The sequence below is a fragment of the Peromyscus maniculatus genome, chromosome 2 (genome assembly GCF_049852395.1).
Source record: "Peromyscus maniculatus bairdii isolate BWxNUB_F1_BW_parent chromosome 2, HU_Pman_BW_mat_3.1, whole genome shotgun sequence".
NCBI classification, from domain to species: domain Eukaryota; kingdom Metazoa; phylum Chordata; class Mammalia; order Rodentia; family Cricetidae; genus Peromyscus; species Peromyscus maniculatus.
The window spans coordinates 154,589,600-154,612,224 of NC_134853.1; the positions used below are offsets into that span (position 1 = coordinate 154,589,600).

The 22,625-nt window shown below is 50.1% G+C and overlaps 2 protein-coding genes across 2 annotated transcripts; both read right to left on the reverse strand.

The window, feature by feature from the left end:
• Positions 1–3: 3 nt before the first annotated feature.
• Lypla2 (lysophospholipase 2) lies at positions 4–4,372 on the reverse strand. The gene is made up of 10 exons (XM_006980827.4): positions 4,227–4,372; positions 2,638–2,743; positions 2,390–2,421; positions 2,223–2,288; positions 1,734–1,781; positions 1,574–1,644; positions 1,376–1,449; positions 1,197–1,298; positions 919–1,092; positions 4–843 (listed from the first exon to the last, which is right to left on the reverse strand). Exons 2-10 carry the CDS (start codon positions 2,713–2,715, stop codon positions 793–795), a joined length of 696 nt encoding a protein of 231 aa, XP_006980889.1. The 5' UTR covers positions 2,716–2,743; positions 4,227–4,372; the 3' UTR covers positions 4–792.
• Positions 4,373–7,134: 2,762 nt separating this feature from the next.
• On the reverse strand, positions 7,135–18,648 carry Pithd1 (PITH domain containing 1). Its single transcript, XM_042272096.2, has 6 exons — positions 18,357–18,648; positions 17,814–17,857; positions 17,358–17,435; positions 10,292–10,396; positions 9,129–9,237; positions 7,135–8,032 (listed from the first exon to the last, which is right to left on the reverse strand). The coding sequence occupies exons 1-6, from the start codon at positions 18,552–18,554 to the stop codon at positions 7,931–7,933; spliced, it is 636 nt and encodes a 211-aa protein (XP_042128030.1). The 5' UTR covers positions 18,555–18,648; the 3' UTR covers positions 7,135–7,930.
• Between the last annotated feature and the right edge of the window lie 3,977 nt (positions 18,649–22,625).

The window sequence follows — 22,625 nt, forward strand, 5'->3', positions numbered from 1 at the left end:
GAGTTGAGGAAGCAATCTCTTTAATTTTATCGGAATCCAGGACAAAACAAGAAAAACACCCAAAACCACATGGAGACAGAAGACAAGACACAGCCCCTCCCCCACACCTCCCTGCCCTAGAGTGGGGACATAGTGAGGGTGAGACGGCAGGGGACAGGGGGCCCTTGAACCTCAATCCAGCCCTGCAGGCTCCAGGCCTGCAGGGAAGGGCCATGGGGAGGCAGGGCCCAGCCCCCCTGGTGGCGGGGCTGAGGGGAGGCCCTGAGGGACTCTACCTCCTCACTGGCTTGCCTGCCCAGGAGCAGGCAGCCCACAGTAGCAAGGGCCCCGGGCCATGGACACATTCGTGACAGAAGCAGCTGCAGTGAGGCAGGAGAGACGCGATTATCCGGGCAGAATCGTTGGGGTGGGGGCCCATGAGGGCCCCACGGGCCAAACCCTGAGGTCGCAGGAGGGGGCCCAAAGCGGGGCTAGTGAGTGAGGTCCTGAGTGAGTGGGTCAGCAGCTGGGCCCCTTTCTCCCACTGCCTACAGCCCCTCCAATACTGCTGCTGGGGCCCGCCTCTGGGGAAGTGGGTAAGAAAGCAGCCCACCCCTGCTGCTGATTTCCAGATGGCCGAGGCCAGCAGGACGGCCTGGCCAGCCTCAGCCACCTGCCCCAGAGGCCAGTGGGAGGAGGACAGGGTGGGAAGAGAAGGGACAGGGATTCGACCGGCTCAGATCCAAGATGGTGCGGTGATTGTTTGCGGGGTCCCTCGTGAGCTGGGGGACCGCGATGGGAGCCAGCAACTAGTTAGACCGGAGGCAGAAGCTTCTCCAGGAATTCCTTTACAGCTGCCATTTCCTGGGATAAGGAGGACTGTGAGCTTCCTCGCTGGAGGGAGGAGGGAGAGCACAGGGGCCGGCCGTCCCCACTAACCTGAGGGCAGGAGCTGTGCATGACCCCAGGGTAGGTCTTGAACTGGACCCTGGCGGGTGTGACAACAGACCGGAGCTTCTCAGCTGTCAGGGCCCCAAACCGAACGGGTACCATGGGGTCCAGCTCCCCATGGCACTGAAGGATGGCCAGGTCCTTGGCACTGCCATTGGCTGCCTGTGGGCCAGAGAGAATTTCCAAGGCGAGACCAGTGCCACGGGCAGCACGGTGCCCAAGCCCCAGGGCCCCTCAGGAGAGGGGGGGCTTCCAGGGAGACTCACCTGGGGGAAGTTCCGATGCAGAGGCAGCCAACAGCTCAACGCCACGATGCCAGCCAGAGGGTGGGGGCAGGTCAGAGCTGTGTAGAGGGACAGGGCCCCGCCCTGGGGAGAGGGGAAGGAAGGAAGGTCAGGAGGGAACAGCTCCGACACCCAGCCCCTCCCCCGCACGTCCTCCTCACCTGCGAAAAGCCACCCAGGACGATTCGATTGGCAGGGATCCCGTTCTTCATCTCATGTTCAATCAAAGCCTTGACTGGGGGTGGGGGAAGGGTAGGACTGGGTGGAGGAAACTGCTGGAGGCCTGAAGGGAGCAAGCGGGCCCTGCCCAGTGCTTTGGGAAGGGGGGTGGGGTGGGGAGGGAGCGGCTGGGGGCTTACTGTTCTCTGCCGCCTTCTTGATGCCAACTTCGTCCTCTGGGGCATCTGGACTCAGCCCCATCAGGTCAAACCTGGGCAGGCAGAGGCAGCAGTTTTGGGAAGACCTGGCCAGCCCCTGTAGCTCCCTCAGGTCCCATCTCTTTCCTGCCCCCAAACTCACCAGGAAGGCATCACCATCTTCATGTTGAGCGTCACAGGGATCCTGGGCCTGTGGAGGGGTGGCCAGGTCTCAGGAGGGATAAAGCGTCAGTAGAGAGCCTGGGAATGGGCAGAACTGCCCTTGGGGGCCCCTCCCAGCAGGCAGGGCCTGTGTTTCAAGTGTTGCCAGGCAACCTGCCACGTGGGGCTGGAGGCTGGGGTTGGGGCATCAGCGGTGAGGATGGAGAAGCAGAGACTAACAGCCGGTGATGGGGTCCAGCTCAGAGGGTGAGTACTTGGGGAAGGCTCTTTTTAGGAGGTCTTGGGTCTAGGAAGCCTTGGGGGGTGAAGGCAGGAACCGGAGCCCATTCCTAGGGCCCTAGAGAGATAAGACTGGACAAGGCCTGACTGCTTTAAGCCCAAGCCCCAGGAGGCAGCTGATGAAAAGAGCAGGCCTAGGCCTAGGCCTAGAGGACCCCCGCCAGCCCCTCTCTAGCTGGGTGACACTCACGCATGGGGACAGATGTACTTGACATGAGGAAGCCGGATGGTGGAGAGGGCGTCAGCCCAGCTGTGCCTGTGGGAGGGAAGAAGAGGCACCGGTATGGGGAGGATTGAGAGGGACAATGGCCCCCCACCCCGCCTGATGGAGGAGCACCTCACCCTCAGCTCACTCACCCTGTGTCTCCAAGTCCATGTAAAAATATAACCTGGGAAAAAGGCAAAAACGGGATGGGAAGGACCCCTTTAGATCTTCCAACTCCAGCTCGCCCCAGGGCTAGGGCCTGGGGGAGCCAAGGTGGGAGCCAACAGATTATTAACCCCCTCCTAGCTTCAGGCTAGTCCCTCCTCATCCTGCCACCTCCATGTTTCCCACACTGCCAACATCCAGTCACCACCCACAAGGCTGGCCCAGGGGTCCTTACCGCAGCCGTTTCCCGCTCAGCTCCAGACACGGTGGCAGCGTCGGTGAGCAGGGGCACAGACATGGTGTTACCACACATACACTGCAGGGCTTCCTGCAGGCTGGGCCTGTGCAAGGGGAGGCGGGAGGTCAAGAGCAAAGCCGGGCCAGAGAAACCTTCTAGCTTAAGAAGCCCATCCAGGCCATCAGCTCTACATATCACCAGGGGTTGATTCTGAGCTGAGAGAAAACACGGGCAAAGAGAAGTCTGGGGCAGAGGGATGGAGAGGTGGCCCTTGCCAGGAGGTGGTAGCACACGCCTTTAATCCCAGCACTCAAGAGGCAGAGGCAGGCGGATCTCTGAGTTCGAGGTCAGCCTGGTCTACAGAGTGAGCTCCAGGACAGCCAGGGCTACACAGAGATACGTTGTCATGAAAAACCAAAAAAGAAAGTTGGTCCCATCCCAACGTTGAGAAGCAGAGGCAGCCATCCTCATGGTCTAGAACTCACATCCCTGGTTCTGACGCAACCCCAGAGCCTAAGCGTGGTACAGATGGGCTGGCACGGGGGTTGAAAATGGGGGACAAGGAAAGGCAGGGTGTTTCCTGCAGCCTTCCCCCATAAGCACCCGAGTGTTAACTATATCCTCCCAGGGCCCCGGGTGTCTCTTTCCTGGAACCCTGGAGCCCCTCTTCCCTGGGTCCTGGCCCTAGGGAGATGAAGGAGAGAAAATGCCAAGGAAACAGACTTTCAGTCCTACCCACCTCCTATCTTTCCTCTCTCTTCCCCTCTCTTCCCCTCCAGCCCCTATCCAGTCTTCACAGCAGTTTCTGGCTCAGTAAAAAATTCCTAGGGCCTCTGGAAGCCCCCCATGTCCCATGAGAGCCTAACCACTCCCTTCTGACATCTCCCACCACAAACTGGTGCTCCAAGCCTTCCCACCTCCCCGGGGCTACCTGCTGTTGCTGCTGCCACTGAGTCCAAATGGGTCTCCAAATGAACAGGTGTTGGGACTCCCAACACAAAAGAATATCAGGCTGCCTGGCCCCTCCCATCCTTAGCATCCTCCAAACTCCGGAAGCTTCCGCTACCTGCCTCTGAAGTGTCTTCTAAAGGGCGCCCCGCCCTCCTGCAGGCTCCCACCTCCCAGCTCTGACCCCAGCCTCTCCACAAGGTAGGAAGATCACACAGCATCTTTCCACACCGCTGACCCTGAGGTTCCTCTTCCCCCAGGGAATGCACCTGCCGCTCTAAGCTAGGATCCCCTTCCTCCCTCGGCTCCGGGGACTCCTACCTCCACCCGGCTCCCACTCTCCAAAGGATGACCTGGTGTCTCCCATTCTCCACACTGGGAACTTGAACCCAGGGTCATCACATCCCTACAGTGGCATTTGCTGCCCTGCCCCTGAGTTCGCACCCGTCCACAAAGGGGCACTGACCCGGGGGAGCCTCCGCCCCACAATGGGGTCTCCCACTCCCCGGCGCGCAGCCGCTCTCCCGCCACGCGCGCAGCCCCTGGCCCCGCCGTCCCAGGACTGGACAGCGCCCTCCGGCCGCTCCCCGCCGCCGCCCCGGGACCCTCGCAGCCTCTCCGCATGCCTGGCTGGGTACCTCACTCCCAGGGGCTTCCGAGACCGGTCGGGCGATTCTCCCCTTTCTCCTGCACAGACACACACTCTTCCCCCTCGGCCGCCCCCGCCGGAACTTCCGTTCGAGTCCCGGGAACCCAGCCATCGCGCTGCCGGAAGTAGCCTGGCCAGCAGTACGGAACCCGGAAGCGGGTCCGGGTTCCCCGGCTAGAAGCTGCCATGTTGCCCACAGTGGGACCACTCCCTGTGATGCGACGCTGTCACCTGCAGCGTCTGGACATGACATGAGATTTCCAGATGCCTGCCAGCCAAGCCCTTCTAGCCGACCTTCGTCCTGGAGGAGAGGCATGCCACTTCCCATCCCCATAGGGCAGGGCACACTTCCAGGTGTCGTCTTGGGTATTAACCACTGTTTGGTTTTATTAAGATACATTTGACTGCCTATGTCTCCAGCGCACAGTATTGTATACATGTATAGTAAAATGGTTACTGTAGTGGAACACTTTAACATCTCAGAGACCGGCTTCCTTCACAAAACTTGTGAATGCTTCACAAAACTACACACCTCGTGCACTTTAGATCTGTCTTCTTGTTCATCTCTCTTCTTGCTCATCCTCCATATTGGTTTCCAAGCCCTATTTCAGTGTCACAGGGTCATGGAAGCAGTCATTCACCCTGACCGGAAAAGACCTGAGATCACAGTACTCCAACGCTTATCTTTACAGACGAAGAAACTAAGGCTCGGAGAAAGGAAGTAAATAAATAGCAACCTCAAGATTACACTGTAATCTGCCTTTCCTGACCGGCTTTCTCGGCTATAAAATGATAATAACCACCTGCTATTTCATAACTTTGCTGTTAAGCTCCAATGAGGCCATGTAAACTCGCTTTGAACACTGTAAAATCACAGTGTGAAGCCTTAATCACTTGAAGGACCCTGGGAAAGGATGCAGGCTGTATCAGGACACTCAACAGCACTGGCAGTGTCGGCTTGACACTCTCCTTGTCGAGTGATGCCTTGAAGGTTGCACAAAATGCCACCAGCTGCGAGCTGAGAACAAAAGGGTTTCATCTGATCACCACTGAGTCACACAGGTGAAGTGGAAATTGGGCTTGGAGTCCAGGCTGAGAGACAAGCTGAACAAGGATTGAATCCGAGAGAGAACCAGTAGGGATCTGCAAACAGGAAATGAGTCACAGGGGTCCCTGAGCAACTGAGGACTCTTTCTCCTGGTTTAACCTACACTAATTTTTTTCTGTGAACCCAAATCAATACAAGCTTGGAACCTCAACAAAGCACTTCCCCTCCAGGCCAAGCAGCAGCTTGTTCTTGTATTTAAGGCAACACAGGTCATGGAGATGGCGCTTGGAATACTAGGATCAAGGGACCACAGCAAGCCAAAGACCTGGAGGTGGCTGTCACAAAAGAAAGGGGAAAAGAGTAGAAAACAGCCAGGGGGTGGTGACACACCTGTAATCCCAGCACTCAGGAGGCAAGGCCAGCCTGGTCTACAGAGAGAGTTCCAGGACAGCTAGAGCTATTACACAGAGAAACCCTAAGGAGAAGAAAATAATACAATAAGCCAGCCCCCGACTGCAGAATCCTGCAGGCTTGGTTTATGGATGAAATGCAGGTCCGGTAGACTCACCATGTGGGCACTTTGGCAAGTGATGCTTCAAACCTACAAGTCCAGTTTCAGGAGCTACACATGAGCACATATTAGTGGAACAAATGGGCTAGTGTTTAGAGGTGTTGGGTGTTTTGTATGACGTGTATACTTACTTTGTTCACATCGGAGAACATGTTCAGCCATTGGTTCTCAGAACTTGCTCTGTAAACCAGACCGGCCTTAAACTCACCGAGATGTGCCTACCTCTGCTTCCCAAGGACTGGGAGGGACCATCATGCCCAGCCAGCCTCATTTTTTAGGCAGTCTGTTTTGCTGCTGTACTGTCTACTCCAGTCAAGCTGGCCTGAGCACTTCCTGGGGAATCTCCCGATTCTGCCCATCTCACTGGGATTACAGACATGAGCCACAGCCTCTGGCTTCTCAGTTGGGTTCTGGGGATCCCAACTAAGGTTGTCAGACTTGACCAGCAAACACTTGGACCCACTGAGCCATCTGCATGGCCCTGTTTTGAGGTTTTTAACTTTACATTTCCCCTTAATCCAAAATTTTTATTTTTTATTTTTTTTTATTTTTTATTTTTATTTTTGGTTTTTCGAGACAGGGTTTCTCTGTGTAGCTTTGCACCTTTCCTGGGACTCACTTGGTAGTCCAGGCTGGCCTGGAACTCACAGAGATCCGCCTGCCTCTGCCTCCCAAGTGCTGGGATTAAAGGCATGTGCCACCACCGCCGCCCGGCCAAAATTTTTAAATAGCCATAATTTTATCTTCGTGCTAGGAACCAAACCCAGGGCCCTGCACATGCTAGCTAGCAAGTATCCACTGCTGAACTACACCCCTACCCACTAGCCTTTCTGCACACCTTCAGAATGGCTCACACAAAGCAAGCTGTGGCTGAGTAGATAGCCTTCATGCACTGAGAGAACTGTTTGCACTCCAGTTTAGTTCAGAACTTGGATTCCCAACAAGGCTGAGTGGCAGACCTTTTTTTCAGAAAGAACTGCACATCCTCCTTGACTAGGATGGGCCATCCTGGAATCCTCCAGGACCAGATTCAGCACGCCTTCCCTCACCAACTCTTCCTACTTAATGAGAAAACAGGGTCTCAGTGCTTTCTGACACTAGGATTCTCACCAGGTGCTGCTACCTCTGTTCACTGTGAAGCAATTGTTCTCACTAACCTTGTCCTCACGTTGTCCGACGCCTCCAGAATCCACGTATGTTTAATATTATTTCATGTGCATGGGTGTTTTGCCTGCTAGTAAGTTTCACAGTACCGAGAGCACAGAAGAAAAGACAAAAGTCTGGCAAGGATTTATTAGGAAGCTCATGAGTCACAGTGAATAAAGCCATGAACAGAAGAACCAGGGTCTCCAGATTTGAGCACTTAGTTTACAACACAAGTTAGAAGCAAGTAAACACCAAGGAGGTCCCCAGGGTAGTCTCTAGTCTCAGCCTTACCCCAACCAGGTCACCCAGAGAAATGACCTCATGCTCTCTCACCCGCCTGGCTAGACAGTGAGAAGAGACCTCCCGAAAGCAGTCATTCACCAGGAGACTCCTTCCCTTCCGGCCACCATCATGGGACACTTGTGCGTGATACGTAACACCAGCTGGGCACTCTGACACAAATGCTGAGCAATGACAGGGAGGAGGAGCAAGCAGGGGCGTGTGTTTCTAGCTGGAGATCTTCCTGATGGCTAACACAAACACAAAACTCAGGTTTCAGAAGGATTCCTGCAGCCGAGGAAGCTTCCTTTTTTAAAAAGGACAAATCACACACAAAAAACCTGCCACAAGCAACAAGACACTTGGGATCCCATGGCCACACTGTCTGAAAAGCAAACGTTATCCATGGCTGCCAGATGCCACCCAGCCTAAGCCTGTTTTCTGCAGATTTAGGGGACGTCTGTCCCTTGGCACCCACACCGCTCCTGGTGAAGAGGCGGTTTCCACAGGCCAGGTTCCGGCAGCAAAGCCCAAGACAGAGCCTGGCCGAGGCTGCAGCAGGCAACTCTTGCTGGTGCCTCCTCAGTCCTTCCCAGCAGGTGGTCGCAATCTTCACCCACAGTGCATCCGAGGGAGCCTGGGCCGGCCCTTAAGAAATGAAGTGTGTCTGTGGGGTGACCTGATGGACTCGGTGGTCTGCCGGGTTAGCTGATGCTTCGTAATTGCAGATGGTCACCTCATGCCGGCGAAGCTACAAGCAAAGAGAGAGGTGAGCTCAGTGGCCACTAGGGAACCCTCCTTTCCCGGAGCGCGTACAGTGCAGCAGTCCTCGGTCAGGCTGCCTGCCTTGTGTGCTCTAGGAAGCTCCCCTCTGCCAGCACTTTAATCTTGAGAAGCCGGAAAAGACCACTATCCACTACTAAGGATTCTCAGCAGCCAAGCAAATCCAGGTGAGAACAGGAACTTACCTGATCTCCGGTGCCCAGAATAAGAGATTGTCAAGAATGGGAGATGGGGTGGAACCCATGGCCTCCCACGGGCTAAGCAAGCTGTCACTGAGACGCACCCACACCCTCTATCAAAACACTCATGAAAACTAAAACTTCAAAACTGAACTGATAGGAATGATATCATTTCCATTCCCTTAATATCACCTATAGCAGGGCCAGCAAGGCAGCTCAGCAGGTAAGGATGCCTTCGCCCAAGCCTGATGACCCGAGTTCTACACTTGAAACCAATATGGTGGAAGGAGAGAAATGACTCCCACAAGTTGTCCTGTGAGCTACACATACTGAGGCACACATATACCTATACCCATATACCCATAAATACATACAGAAAATTAAATACATGAATTAGAAAAACAAAAAACTTAAGAGTCTATCCAAGCCGGGCGGTGGTGGCGCACGCCTTTAATCCCAGCACTCGGGAGGCAGAGGCAGGCGGATCTCTGTGAGTTCGAGGCCAGCCTGGTCTCCAAAGCGAGTTCCAGGAAAGGCGCAAAGCTACACAGAGAAACCCTGTCTCGAAAAACCAAAAAAAAAAAAAAAAAAAAAAAAAAAGAGTCTATCCAATGAAAAACATTATTATGATGAAATCAAGAAAAATTATGAAGCCAGGCACTCAGGAGGCAGATGCAGGTGGACCTCTGTGAGACCCAGGCAAGCCTGGTCTACAGAATGAGTTCTAGGCCAGCTAGGACTGTATGTTGAGAGCCTGTCTCAAAACAAAGCAAACAAAAAAGAAAGGAAAATTATAAACAGACGGAGCAACCAACACCTCCCTTGCTCTCTCCCTGGAGCTCCTGCCCCACGGGGTGCGGACACACACTGATCAATCTCTCTTACCTCAGTCCACTCTCCTCTCAGGCCAATATAGAAGATCTTCGTGGTATCTGCTCCAAAGTTTTTTGAAATATGAATAGAGAGATGATAGACATTTGAGAACCGGGAAATTCTAGAGGACAGAAAGGAAGAGGGAGAGAAGACACAGTTTACCATGGAGGACAACAGTTCGGCCCCAACTTGCAGCAGACACCAGAGGACACCTGGTCCTTCCCCTGTGTCCTTTGGAGCACAATTCATGCAGTGAACACTTACTAAGCATCTGCCAGGCCTCGTCTAAGGCAGGAAGGACAGAAAAATGAACACCACAACTGACAGAGTGGCATATGTCATCACTATACCCGGAAGGCAGAGGCAGGAGGATTACCACAAGTTTAAGGTCAGTCTGGTCTGCACGTTAATTCCAGCCCAGCCAGGAATATATGGCAAGAAGGAAGGAATATATATACAATGGCCCTAACTTCAAGAAACAGGAATGGCGCCGGTGGTGGCGCAATGCCTTTAATCCCAGCACTTGGGAGGCAGAGCCAGGTGGATCTCTGTGAGTTCGAGGCCAGCCTGGACTACCAAGTGAGTTTCAGGAAAGGCGCAAAGCTACACAGAGAAACCCTGTCTCGAAAAACCAAAAAAAAAAAAAAAAGAAAGAAACAGGAATGGCATGTGACCAAGCAGGGTTCTAACCCATGTCTATCATGTCAACTTCCCCCTTAGGAGAAAGAGAACACTAAAGAAGAGACCAGGTGGACACAGGTAACCAAGTCTGCCATAAACCCACTTTGCAGAGGAATTCTGCAAACTCTAGGCTACACCATACTAGCTGCTCAGCCAGGACTGCCCAAAGCTTCCAAGTTAACACGTCTGTGATGTGCACTGATTTCTGCCAAAAGTTGGCTATGCCAAGGATCAAGCTTCCTCTGCTGCTGTAACTTGATTCCAATGCTCAGAGAGCAGGATACTGGCCAAAACAAAGAGGCAAGCTCACAGGCTGACTTCTCACTGCAAGCGAAGAGAAGCCATGGCACAGGCCAGGGCAAGTGAGTATGTTCTATGAGGAGACAGATACACAGGAGGACTGAGTTCAAGGCCGGCCTGGGCTGTATATCAAGACCCTTCTCCAAAATGAAAGGAAGAAAAGACACAGAGTAGAGGACAGGTCCCGTGCTTACTTTGTAGCATACTCTAATTCTCCCGTAACATCTCGGTTCAGACTGAAGATCTGATCAGGTTCCCTTTCTGTATCATCAAAGGACATCTGTGGGATGTTCTTGTACCTGAGAGGGAAAAAAAGGGAAGAAAAGTCAAGGAATATGCATTATTAAATTTTTCAGTGTTTTATAACTCCCTACTGACTGCTCAACTAGCCCCAGTTCCATCAAAAGGAGATCCAAAGTTAAGATCAAAATGGTATTTTACTGGCATTAACATATAAACATCTAGGCCAACGACGAAGCTGGAAGGGGCAGTGTAGGCCTGCAGCCCTGGTTACCAGGGAAACAGAGCAAGAGGACTGCTGAGCAGAGCTCATTGGGGCCACTGTAGGCAAACAGCAAGACCCCACCTTGAAAGAAAGAAAGAAGAAGAAACAGAGGGAGAGAGAAGAATGAAAAAGCAAGTCAAGCCGGGCAGTGGTGGCGCACGCCTTTAATCCCAGCACTTGGGAGGCAGAGGCAGGCGAATCTCTGTGAATTCGAGGCCAGCCTGGGCTACAGAGTGAGTTCAAGGAGAGGCGCAAAGCTACACAGAGAAACCCTGTTTCGAAAAACAGAAACAAAAATAAAAAGAAAGAAAGAGAGAGAAAAAGAAAAAGAAAAAGCAAGTCAAGAGCTAGGAACCACAGTCCAATCCAGTGGCATCTTCAAGTGATCTGAGATCCCAGGAAGCAATGTAGAGAACGCTGAGCTGGGTCACACGCAGGGACTGCAGGGAAAAGAGTCAATTCAGCACATTCAGCCCATGCTGCAATGTGAACTAAAACAGCTTACTGATGGGAAAATGTATACTTCAGCGGAAATATTAAACACAGTTAAGAGATAAGATCAGGTTGCCCAACACTCAAGCGGGTTTCATGTCTAAAAATCACCCAAACACCATCATATTATATTTCTTTTCTTCCTTCCTTCCTTCCTTTCTTTTTTGAGACAGGGTCTCTCTATTATGTAACCCTGGCTGTCCTAAAACTTGCTAGGTAGACCAGGCTGGCCCTGAACTCACAGAGATCCACCTGCCTCTGCCTTCCAAGTGCTAAGATTAAAGGTCTGTGCCACCATGCCCAGTAATATTTCTTAAAATACAACCAGGGGGGTTTCCACTTCAAAAAGAGTACACAAAGACCACAAACTCATAAAAGGCTTTGGAAAGTTAAAATTGCCAGTAAAGAAGATATTTAAAAACAAAAACACCAAACAAATTCTGAAGCACTCAGCCGAATGCTCCTCCAGGTATTTTGCTAACACACCCACAAAGGAAGGGCTATAATTTCTCCGCAGCAGAATGTGTGTCATTTAAGAAAGCAAGTGTTTGCTTCAAAGTGTTTCCAAGAATGACCCACAGCAGGATAATAACAGTGAGCATTCACGAGCAGCATTATGAGGCAGCGTAGCACTGTCGTTAAAAATCCATCTTTCAACCTACAGAATGACAGAAAGTAGTGCAAGCTACTCCAAAAGGGGTAACGTCCAAAATACATATGGAGCTCAACTCAGCCACAGAAGAGCAGACAACCTGGATAAAGAACGAAAGATGTGAGAAGACATTTCTCAAAGGCACACAAGCAGAGATGACACATGCTTGGAATCCCAGCTTTTGGGAGGCAGAGCCAGGAAGAGCCCAGGTTTGAGGTCAGTCTGGGTTATATAGTAAGACCCTGTCTCAAAACTCCAAAATGAAAATATTCAAGAATCCAACAAGAACATGAAAAGATATTCAGAGTCACTAACCAAGGAAATGCACACCTAAACCATGGGCTATCATTCTACCCTGTCACAATGGCTACTATCAAAAAGATAAGAAAGAAATACCGGTGAGGAAACCAGGCAGTGGTGGCTCACGCCTTTAATCCCAGCACTCTGGAGGCAGAGGCAGGCAGATCTCTGAGTTCGAGGCCAGCCTGGGCTACAGAGTGAGTTCCAGGACAGGCTCCAAATCTACACAGAGAAACCCTGTCTCAAAAAAACAACAACAAAAAAGGGAATACTGGTGAGGAAGCAGAGAAAGGGAAACACACAAACACTGTATATAGGAATGTAAATTAGGGGTGTGATGATGGAAAATTCTTTAAAAAAAAAGAAAAACAAAACAGGAACTAGAAATACCGTATGATCTAACAATTCCCTTACTGAGCAAATGCCCAAAGGAAAGGAAGTGAGTCTGGGAGAGACATGTGCACTCCTACCGCCATCTGCTGCTTATTATGGCACGATTCACAACGGCCAAGACACAGACTCAACCTCAGTCCCATCAACACATGAATGAACAGAGAAAACGTGACGTAAGCACACTAGAGGATGCTGTTCAGTTATAAAAAGAATAAAATCTGTCTCTGTCATTTGATGCAATGTAGACAAGCTTAAAGGATATTATGTTAAGTGAAATAAGCTAAAGACAGACAGACAGACGCTGCCTGCTCTCACATATACCTAGAAGCAAAACAGGTTGACTTTGAGTATGGAAAAGGGTGTGAGCACACAGGAAGAATGATTAACTAGTACAGGATGAGCTAGGTAGAAGGAACACCTTCTAGTATCCTATAGCACAGGAGCACAAATATGGTTAACAACAGATTACCAGGCACAGTGACCCAATGCCAGCAAGTGAAGGGCTGACACAAGAAGACTGCCATGAGCTTGAGACCAGTCTGTGCTGCAGAAGAAGACGACTGTGGGGGAGGGGGGCTTTAAAAAGAAAAGAAAAAGCTTCTCAGGCATGGTGGTACACACCTGTGATCCCAGCACCTGGGAATCAGAAACAGGAGGACCAGGAGTTTAAGGCCAGCCTCAGCTACATAGTTAAGTTAGAGGCCAGCTTGTACTGTGTGAGGTCTCCTCTCAAAACAAAACAAAACAAAAAAGTCAGATGGCATACGCCTTTAATCCAGCACTCAGGGGGCAGGGGTAGGTGGATCTTTGTGAGTTTGAGGTCAGTCTGGTCTACAGACTAAGTTCCAGGACAGCCAGGGCTACATAGAGAAACCCTGTCTCAAAATGCCCCTCCCTCCAAAAAACTGCCAGGCTTGGTGGCACACCACTTTCAACCCCAGCACTCGGGAGGCAGAAGAGGCAGAGGGATCTCTATAAGTTCCAGGCCAGCCTGGATTATGTAGAAAGACCTTGCCTCAGAAAAATAAATAAATAAAAACCCATGGGGCTGGAGAGATTAAGAGCACTCAGTTTTGGTTCCTAGCACCCATATGGTGGATCACAACCACCTATAACTACAGTTCCAGAAGATCCAGGACACTCTTCTGACCTCTACAGGTGACTGCACACATGTGGTGCACATATATATTTACATACTCCCAGGCAAACACACATACACATAAAATAAACCAAAGCACAAAGATGAACAGTGTCGGGAAGTCATGGAGCAGTTAGCAAGTATACAGTGTGACAAGGAACTCACTTTGCTCCACAGACCACACTGTTAACCAGAGAACTACATGGAAACACCAGCTTGACTGAAACCAGTCAACCTCCCAGTAACTAAGTATCCAAAGCAGACAAAGTATCAGATCAAACATCCGGTTTCATTAAAAGGATTCAGCATGACAGGGTCTCATTTTGTGACAGGCTTGAAACTCACGATGCAGAAACTTCTGGCTCTGAACACATAGATTGGCCAGTTAGAGAACACTGAAATTAAAGGAGCCCACAGCCATGGCTGACTAATTATTTGTTTTTCTTTTTGATGTTTTAATTTGTTTGCCCAGAATAAAAGAAATGACAATACAAAAAAAAAAAAAAAAAAAAAAAAAAAAAAAAAAAAAAGATTCAGCACATACAGATATACTTTTTTTTGTTTTTCGAGACAGGGTTTCTCTGTGTAGCTTGGGTGCCTGTCCTGGATCTTGCTCTGTAAACCAGGCTGGTCTTGAACTCAGAAATCTGCCTGGCTCTGCCTCCTGAGTGTTGGCATTAAAGGAATGGGCCACCACCACCCAGCTAGATACACTTTTCTTTTAAAGATTTATTCATTTATTATGTATACAGTGTTCTGCCTGCATATATCCCTGCATGCCACAAGGCAGCGCCAGATCTCATTACAGATAGTTGTGAGCCACCATGTGGTTACTGGGAATTGAACCCAGGTCCGCTGGAAGAGCAGCCAGTGCTCTTAACCTCTGAGCCATCTCTCCAGCCCCAGAGATACACTGTTAAGATTTACTTTTTTTTTTTTAAAGATTTGTTTATGTATATGAGTGTTTTGTCTGCATCTACATCTGCACACCAGAAGAGGGCATCAGATCCCATGGGACTGCAGTTATAGGCAGTTGTAAGCAATCATGTGGATGCTGGGAATTGAACTCAGGACCCCTGGAAGAGCAGCCAGTGCTCTTAACCACTAAGCCATCTCTCCAGCCCTAGATATATTTTTATTAATGTGTGTATTTCTGTGAGTGAATGTCACACACCAAGGAGGCCGGCCAGAAGAGGGTGTCTGATCCCTTGGAGCTGGAGTTACAGATGATTGTGAGCCATCCAGTGTAGTTACTGGGAATGGAATTTTAGTCCTCTCCAAGGGTGCAGGGACAGGACATAGGACCTCACACATGCTCTGTCCTCTACCACTGAGCTACAACCTTAGCCCCAAATTAAGTTTTATTATTTTATTTTAAAACTTTTAAAAATGTTGTTTTCTTGTAATGGGGTGTTATGCAGTAGCCCAAACCGGCCTGGAGCTCACTATATCGTTCCGATTGGTCTCACATTCTCAGCAATCCCATCTTCCTTCCAAGTGCTAGGATTATAGGCATGAGATACTATACCTAGCTTAATTTTTTCCTAAAGATTTATTATTTATTATTAACTTATTTTACAGCCCTACCACAGCCTCCCCTCTCTCCTCTCCTCCTACTCCCTCCCCGCACACCCCCTCTGCCCACCCTCCTCAATTCACCTCTCCTCCGAATTTGCTTAGAAAGGGGCAGGGATATCTAGTACCTTCCCCTGCATTTAGCCTGGCAAGGCAATCCAGCATGAGGAAGATTTATTTAGTGTTTATATGTGTGGGCCTGTATGAGTTTGTGTGTATCTATCACATACACACAGGTGACCAAGGACACCAGAAGAGGGCGTTGGAGTCCTGAAACTGGAGTTACAGGCAGCTGTGAGCCACCTGACATGAGTGCTGGGAATCAAATCCTGGTCCTCTGTAAGAACATTAACTTCTCTTAACCACTGAGCCATCTCTCTGTGGTCCTTTTCTTTTTATTATTTTATGTCCGAGTCCTTCCATGTATGTCTATGTACCTCATCTGTGCATCTGGTACCTCAGAGGATAGAGACGTTGTCAGATCCCCTGGAACTGGAGTTAAGAAACGATTGTGACCCACCAGGGGGGTGCTGGGAATTGAACCTGAGTCCTCTGGAAAAGGAGTCACTATGCTTAACCACTAAGCCATCTCTCCACCCTTTTAATGCGTGTGTGTGTGTGTGTGTGTGTGTGTGTGTGTGTGTGTGTGTGTGAGAATTTATGTCTGTACGTTTGTGTGGTAGTTACAGGACAACCCTGGGTGTGATCCTCGGGAATGCCATCCACCTATTTTGAGACAGGGTTTCTTATTGGCGAGAAGCTCACCAATTAGGTGAGGCTGGCTGGCCAATGAGCCCCAGGGATTATTATGAGTACACTCGACCATGTCGGTGCCAGAGATGCAACCTAGGTCCTCGTGACTGCAGGCAAGCAGGTGACCGAGCTATGCTCCTAGCCCTGTCTTGAAAATTTTCAACATTTCCACAGCATCACAGAGCACATTCCTTGGGTTGGGAATTTAGCTCAGTGGTAGAGCGCTTGTCTAGCAAGCGCAAGGCCCTGGGTTCGATCCTCAGCTCAAAAAAAAAAACAAAAACAAAAAACAAAAAACAAACAAACAAACAAAAAAGCACATTCCTCTTCTTTCAGGAGGGCAGCACCAAAAAACCAAACTCTCCAGAAGGGAGGACTACCAGTAGTGCCAACGACAGATCTGGTGTTGCCAGAGCTACATGGAACTTGGCTATGAGGCCACACAGATGCGGGTGGAGTGACCCCATGTCAGCACAATGGTGGAAAGATGTTACTGTTTGCAACAACAAGAGCAGCCATGAAGAACATTCAGGAACCTGCAGCCAGGTCATTAAGGAAATTGCAACGTCATCAACAACTGGCATTTGTTTTACACCGTCTGAATGAATGGTGTCAGTCAGCACTTGGAAAAGAGATAAGCAGCTGGCCTTAAGGATGCTTAATCTAAGATAGTCACCAGGCTGGGGATGAGGCTGTTTGTGCCCCAGGGGCACAAAACACAAAAAGTCAGTTGGGCAGGGTGGTACACGCCTTTAATCCCAGCACTCAGAAGGCAGAGAAAGGCAGATCTCTGTGAGTTCCAGGCCAGCCAGGGTTACTCATTGAGAACCTGGATCAAAAGTCAATAAAGTCACCTGGGCATGGTGGCACATACCTGTAATTTGGAAAATGGAGGTAGGGGTATGAAGCTGAAGGCCAGCCTGGGCTACATGAGTCCTTGTCTCAAAAATAAAGCAAAGCTTCTATTTTTATTCATGTATATATTACTTAAATAACTTATTTCTATACATAATCAATTCAGGAAGCAATACATACATTTCAAAGTAAATGAGAACGAGGTCAATCCACTGAACTCACAATAATCCTCCTGCCTCAGCTTCCTGAGTGCTAGGATTACAAGTGGGCACTGTCACACCCAGCCTGACCAACCTAGCTGTGTGGTATATGCACATCGAGGCTAGAGGCAGACATCAGGTGTCCTCCTCCATCATTCTTTACCTGCTCCCTCGAGACAGGTCCCTTTGAACTTGGAGCCAGGCTGACCTCCTGCAAGTCCCCACAGGACGGTGCCCCCACCAGCTTTTCACCTGGGTGTTGGGGATCCCAGTTCTGATCCCTATGCTTGTGCAGCAAGCATTCTTACCCCCTGAGCCATCTCCCTACCCCTGGAATGAAACGTTAGCAGAAAGAGACAGGTGGGAGTCTGACGAGGGCCTCAGGCTTGCTACTCACAGTCTCATCTCAGAGGGGTGTGAGTCATCGTCCTCTCCCATGATGATGATGCCTTTGAGCTTGACATTGCCCGTGAATCTGCCAGAATGCAAACGAGAAGGTTGTCTACCTGGGATGGAACCCCACGAAGCGGTGTGACCCCCAGACCCTTCCCTCTCTCAGCCCAATTTACTCCCTTGTCACTTGGAGTCATTTTAAAGGTCCTGTCATTCCACAACTCTAAGAAATTTACCTCAGTCTCTCCATTATTAATTCAACACACACACACACACACACACACACACACACACACACACACACACGCTATGAAACTTTCTCCCTCAAACCCACCAAAGCAATCTCTCCCATTTCTGGAAACAGATGTGCACTCTTGGCACAGCCAATGAATGAAGCCATCTGAAGAGACAACTGGGTACAGCCTACTTCGCCTGAGGCAAGTGCGAAGGAGATACTTACGGAATATTAAACAGAAGCTCTTCATCCGCATCACTTTCAACAAACTGGGGGTGGGGGGAGAAAGCAACACATACCTGCTGAGAGCCCGCAATTTCAGGCATCTTGCCTCCCTGTTCTACCAAGGGCATGTGATGCAAACAGAGCTGAACCCCCACCCCGCCCCCCAGGGTCCTAATAGCTTGAGGATAATGAGTCTCAGCCAGTCTGATCACCACGGACCCTCTGAACTAGAGGGATTCTAATGGGGGGTTTTCCGGGCTGCGAATTCAAAGACCGGTGCTTATGTGTGTGCTTCTGGGGAGCCTTCAAATGGCTTTCCAAGGGGCCTGGGCTCTAGGTTGGAAACTCGCGGCCAGGTGGTGCCGTCGGGCAGCCATTTGGACCAATGGTCAGAGGGAGAGAGGCAGCAATCCTCTCGTTCCTGACAAGCCCCCGCCGCCTTGGAATGGAGGCCAAACGCCCACCTTGCTCCTCTGGGCCTCAGTTTCCCTGCCTGTCTACCCTCGGAGGCCCCGCGGCCCCGGGCCCGCCCGGGCAGCCCACCTTGGAGCGGTCGGTCCGCTCCTCCCAGGGCTTGAAGACGCCGCGGCCGCTGCCCTCGCGGCTCTCGTTGAGGCACTGCAGCCGCTCCAGGTCGATGCGCAGGTACAGCCCGTAGGCCAGGCCGCGCTGCTCGGGCGGCTCCTCGCGTTCGGCGGCGCAGCGACAGCCGCCCCCGCCGTGGCTGTGCCCGTGCGACATGGCGACGCCGCCCGCCTGCGACTCCCCGGAGCCGCCGCTCGACCGGCGCCTGCTCCGCTCCGGAGCGCCCGCCGCCAAGCGCAGCGAGCCAAGCGTCGTAAAAGGCGCCCCTGTGCGGCGCGTGCGCCTTGAGGCCGGAGGGCGGGGCCTGGAGGGATTGACCCGGGACGTCAATTGACCCGTCCGCCGAGCTGGACGCCAGCCGTGGGGATGAGCGTGATCTTTCGGGCGTGGGACCTGAAGGGCTGGGGACGCCGCGGCGTCCGAGAGGACCGCAGTGGCAGGGACGCGAATCCTCCTCTCCCGGACCGAAGCGGGCGCTTTCTTCCCGAGCGGCTATCTTTCTCGGGAGTGGTGGATACGGCGGGGCCCATAGGACAGCCAAGCCTGCCTCTCCCCTCCCTTCCCCTCCCAACCCCTCTCTACCCACCCCCTACTTTCTCCCACCTCTTCCCCTTCTCTCTCTTCTCTCTCCTCTTTTTCCTTCCATTTTTTACAGATAGGTTCTTATGTAACCCAGACTGGCCTCAGATGATCAATATAGCTGAGGATGACCTTCACCTCTGGATCCTCCTGCCTCCAAGTCTCAAATTCAGGGATTACGTGCATCACCATGTCTGGTATTAGATTCTTTTTTCTCTTCTCTTATTTTCTTTTCTTTTCTCTCCTTTTCTTTTTTCCCTCCCTCCCTCCCTCTCTCTCTTTCTTTCTCTATCTAGTTCTGGCTATCCTGGAGCTTACTATGTAGATCAGGCTGGCCTGAAACCCAGAGAGCTCCACCTGCCTCTGCCTCCTGAGTGTTGGGATTATCACTCTCAGCCACATCTTTTTTTTTTTTTTTTTTTTTATGCAGAGTCGCTGAACCCGAAGTCCACCATTTAGCAGACTAGACTAACTGGTCACTGAACTTCCGGACTCCACACTCCAAAGCTAAGGTTGCTGCATACCTGGGACCATGCTCAGTTTTTCCGTGACTGCCGGGGATTTGAACTCTGGACCTTGTGCCACTGAGTCATCTCCATAGCCCATAGCTACTTTCTTGACAGCAGGCTATAGTCACCACCAGAGCTAGGATACAAGTGCTGGGTCTGCCACTGGTGTTGGGACACTAGGAAAAAGCCGTCTGTTCCCTATTCTGCGATTGTCTCCTCATCCGTTCTGTGGGCACGCTAGTGTCTGTTTAGCAGTCACGGTGACTAGTCGGTGGACGAATGTAACACGAGAACTCAACATGCACTGCCTTTTATTCCAGCACTCACTCAGGAGGCAGAGGCAGGCAAACGGGGGATGTTTTTTATTGTGTTCTGACAAATAAAGCTTGCTTGGAGTTAGAGGGCAGCGCTGGCCACTAGCTGACCTGCATTAACCATGGAGATTTGGAGGAGACAGGAAGTAGGAAGGCGGGGCAGAGAAGATCTTGACCCCTTTGGACAGAGGAATGGAAGAGGTAGGAGGCAACTGGTGGTTGCTCCCTGATTCTCTGATCTTTCAGGTTCTTACCCCAATATTTGACTCCCATTTTTTTCTTGATAAAAATTAATTAGATTAAAGCTTCATCTGGCGTCTGACTTTTGGGGCACATATTCATGAGATAGCCACTGGCCCGTGGTAATGCCACAGGCACCTGCCTTAGCTGCCCCTGCTGGAGTCGCCTCCCTGCCCTGCCAGCTGGCTTTTCCTTTCTTTCTCCAAGCCCTCTGAGTGAGTCTGGGACTTTCCTGTTGCAGCCTCTCTACAACAATCTGGCTGCCACCCAAACTCCACAGGACCCAAACTCCAGAGGCACCTGGGTTCCAAATGCCACTCGACTTAGCTGCCCATGACCAGCTGGCTCTGCCTTCAGGCAGCTTCTGCCACATGTGCTTCTTATGCACAATCCCTGTGCTTGTTTGTTCAGACAGCTGGCTCCCGCTCCCCGTGGGCCCCCTGGACCCCCTCCTCAGGCTGCTGCCACACTAGGTAGCTGCCTCGACGCCCACTCAGGCTTCTGTTCTTGCAATGGACACACACACTCTCAGCTCACAGCTACACACACGAGCAGCTGCAGCTGCTCTCAGCCAAGCTGTGCACTGTCTGCGTTCTCTGCCTGCACACTTCCCCGTCTGAAGTGTGCTCTGCAAGCTTCACGATTCACTGTCATCGTCAGCAGATTTGATGAAACAACTGGGAATTCTTAAAGGGGAGGAATTAGTTTTTTTTAAAAAAAAAAAAAAAAAAAAAAAAAAAAAAAAAAAAAAAAGCAGGGCTGGAGAGGTGGCTCAGAGGTTAAGAGCACTGGCTGCTCTTCCAGAGGTCCCGAGTTCAATTCCCAGCAACCACATGTTGGCTCACAACCATCTGTAATGAGATCTGGTGCCCTCTTCTGGCCTGCAAGCCTACATGTAGGCAGAACACTGTATACATAATAAATAAATCTTTAAAAAAAAAAAGGGAGGGGGAGTTTTTTTCCCACGTTAAAAATGGGAAACACTATTACAGTGGAGGGAGTTAGGTCTCTGTATGATACCGTGATGGATAGTTTAAAACTGGAATGATTAAATGAGGGGATAATTAACTTAGCTGTGATTTACATAATGACATGGTTTGGTAATTCTTGTTTTATCCCTAAAAAGTTGGTTTATATCATTGTCAAATATGAGATTTTGACTGATAAGATACAAGCTTTACAAAGACTTACTAATGAAAATAATAAAAAATACTCAGACACAGACAGAGGAATTTAGACAAGAACCTACTATGCCACCACATGATGAAATTGAAGAGGGACAGCCCAAGGTTGTTAGAAAACCAACCTTAGTTTATGGAGAAGTTCAATGTAATCCTATAGAAATATTAGATTTGAGAAGATTTAAGAAAGATGTTGTTTCGTATGGTGTGCATTTGCCCTATGTGAAGCAGATATTAAACTTATGGGCAACTCAGAACAGAATTATCACTTGAGACTGGGAAGATTTGGCATCAGTAACATTGGAAGCTGGCCCTCAGTTGCAATGGCAGATATGATGGAAAGAGGAAGCTAGGGCCATAGAAGAACAAAATAGGGCTAGAGTGTTGTTCATTTTAACTCTTTTGGGGGGCCCACCACCCAGCTCCCAAATAAATCACACATGGAGGCTTAGACTTAATTTTAAATGCCTGGCCTTAGCTTGGCTTGTTTCCTGCCAGCTTTTCTTAACTTTAATTAACCCATCTACCTTTTGCCTCTTGGCTTTTCCTGTTCTTTACTTCCGTAAATCTTACTCTTACTCCATGGCCTCTGGAGTCCTCCTCCTTCTCTGGCTACTTCCTTTCTCTCCCTCCTCCATTTCTTTCTTCTCCTATATATTCCCTCTGCCTGCCAGCCCCACCTAGCCTTTCTCCTGCCTTGCTATTGGCCGTTCAGCTCTGTATTAGACCATCAGGTGTTTTAGACAGGCACGTAACACAGCTTCACAGAGTCAAACAAATGCAACATAAACAAAAGTAACACACCTTAAAATAATATTCCCCAGCACTAGAGGTATTAATATTTCCCAAGATCAATTACTAGGTGAAGGCCAGTATGCTGAACTGCAAAGGCAATTTGAATTTGATGGCCACACCTTGGTGCTGTGTCAGTTAGCAGCCTTGAATGCTTGGGACATGGATAAAGAAACAGAAAAGAGTTCTGAGTCATTTACTAAAATTATACAAAGCCCAGAAGAAGCCTTCACTGATTTTTTGCAAAGATTGACCCCAGCTATAAGTAGAATAGCATCAGATCCAGAAGTCAGACAAATATTAATTGAATCTTTGGCTTTTGAAACTGCTAATTCTGAATGCAAAAAGGTGATCAGGCCTCTAAAGGCAAGATGGTCATCAGTAGATGAATGGATTAGAAATATGGCTGATATTGGATCTCATACTTATGATGCAACTTTAATAGGAGAATTAATCTCTAAAGGTTTTAAGAAAAGACAAACTGTCAAGCAAGGTCATTGCAATAGGGATTGTAGTCAAGGCATTCCTAGAAACAATGATTTTTTCTAGAGATAATTAGAAAAGAAGGTCTTTGCCTTCTGGAGTATGCAGAGGGTGTGTCAAAGGCTGACA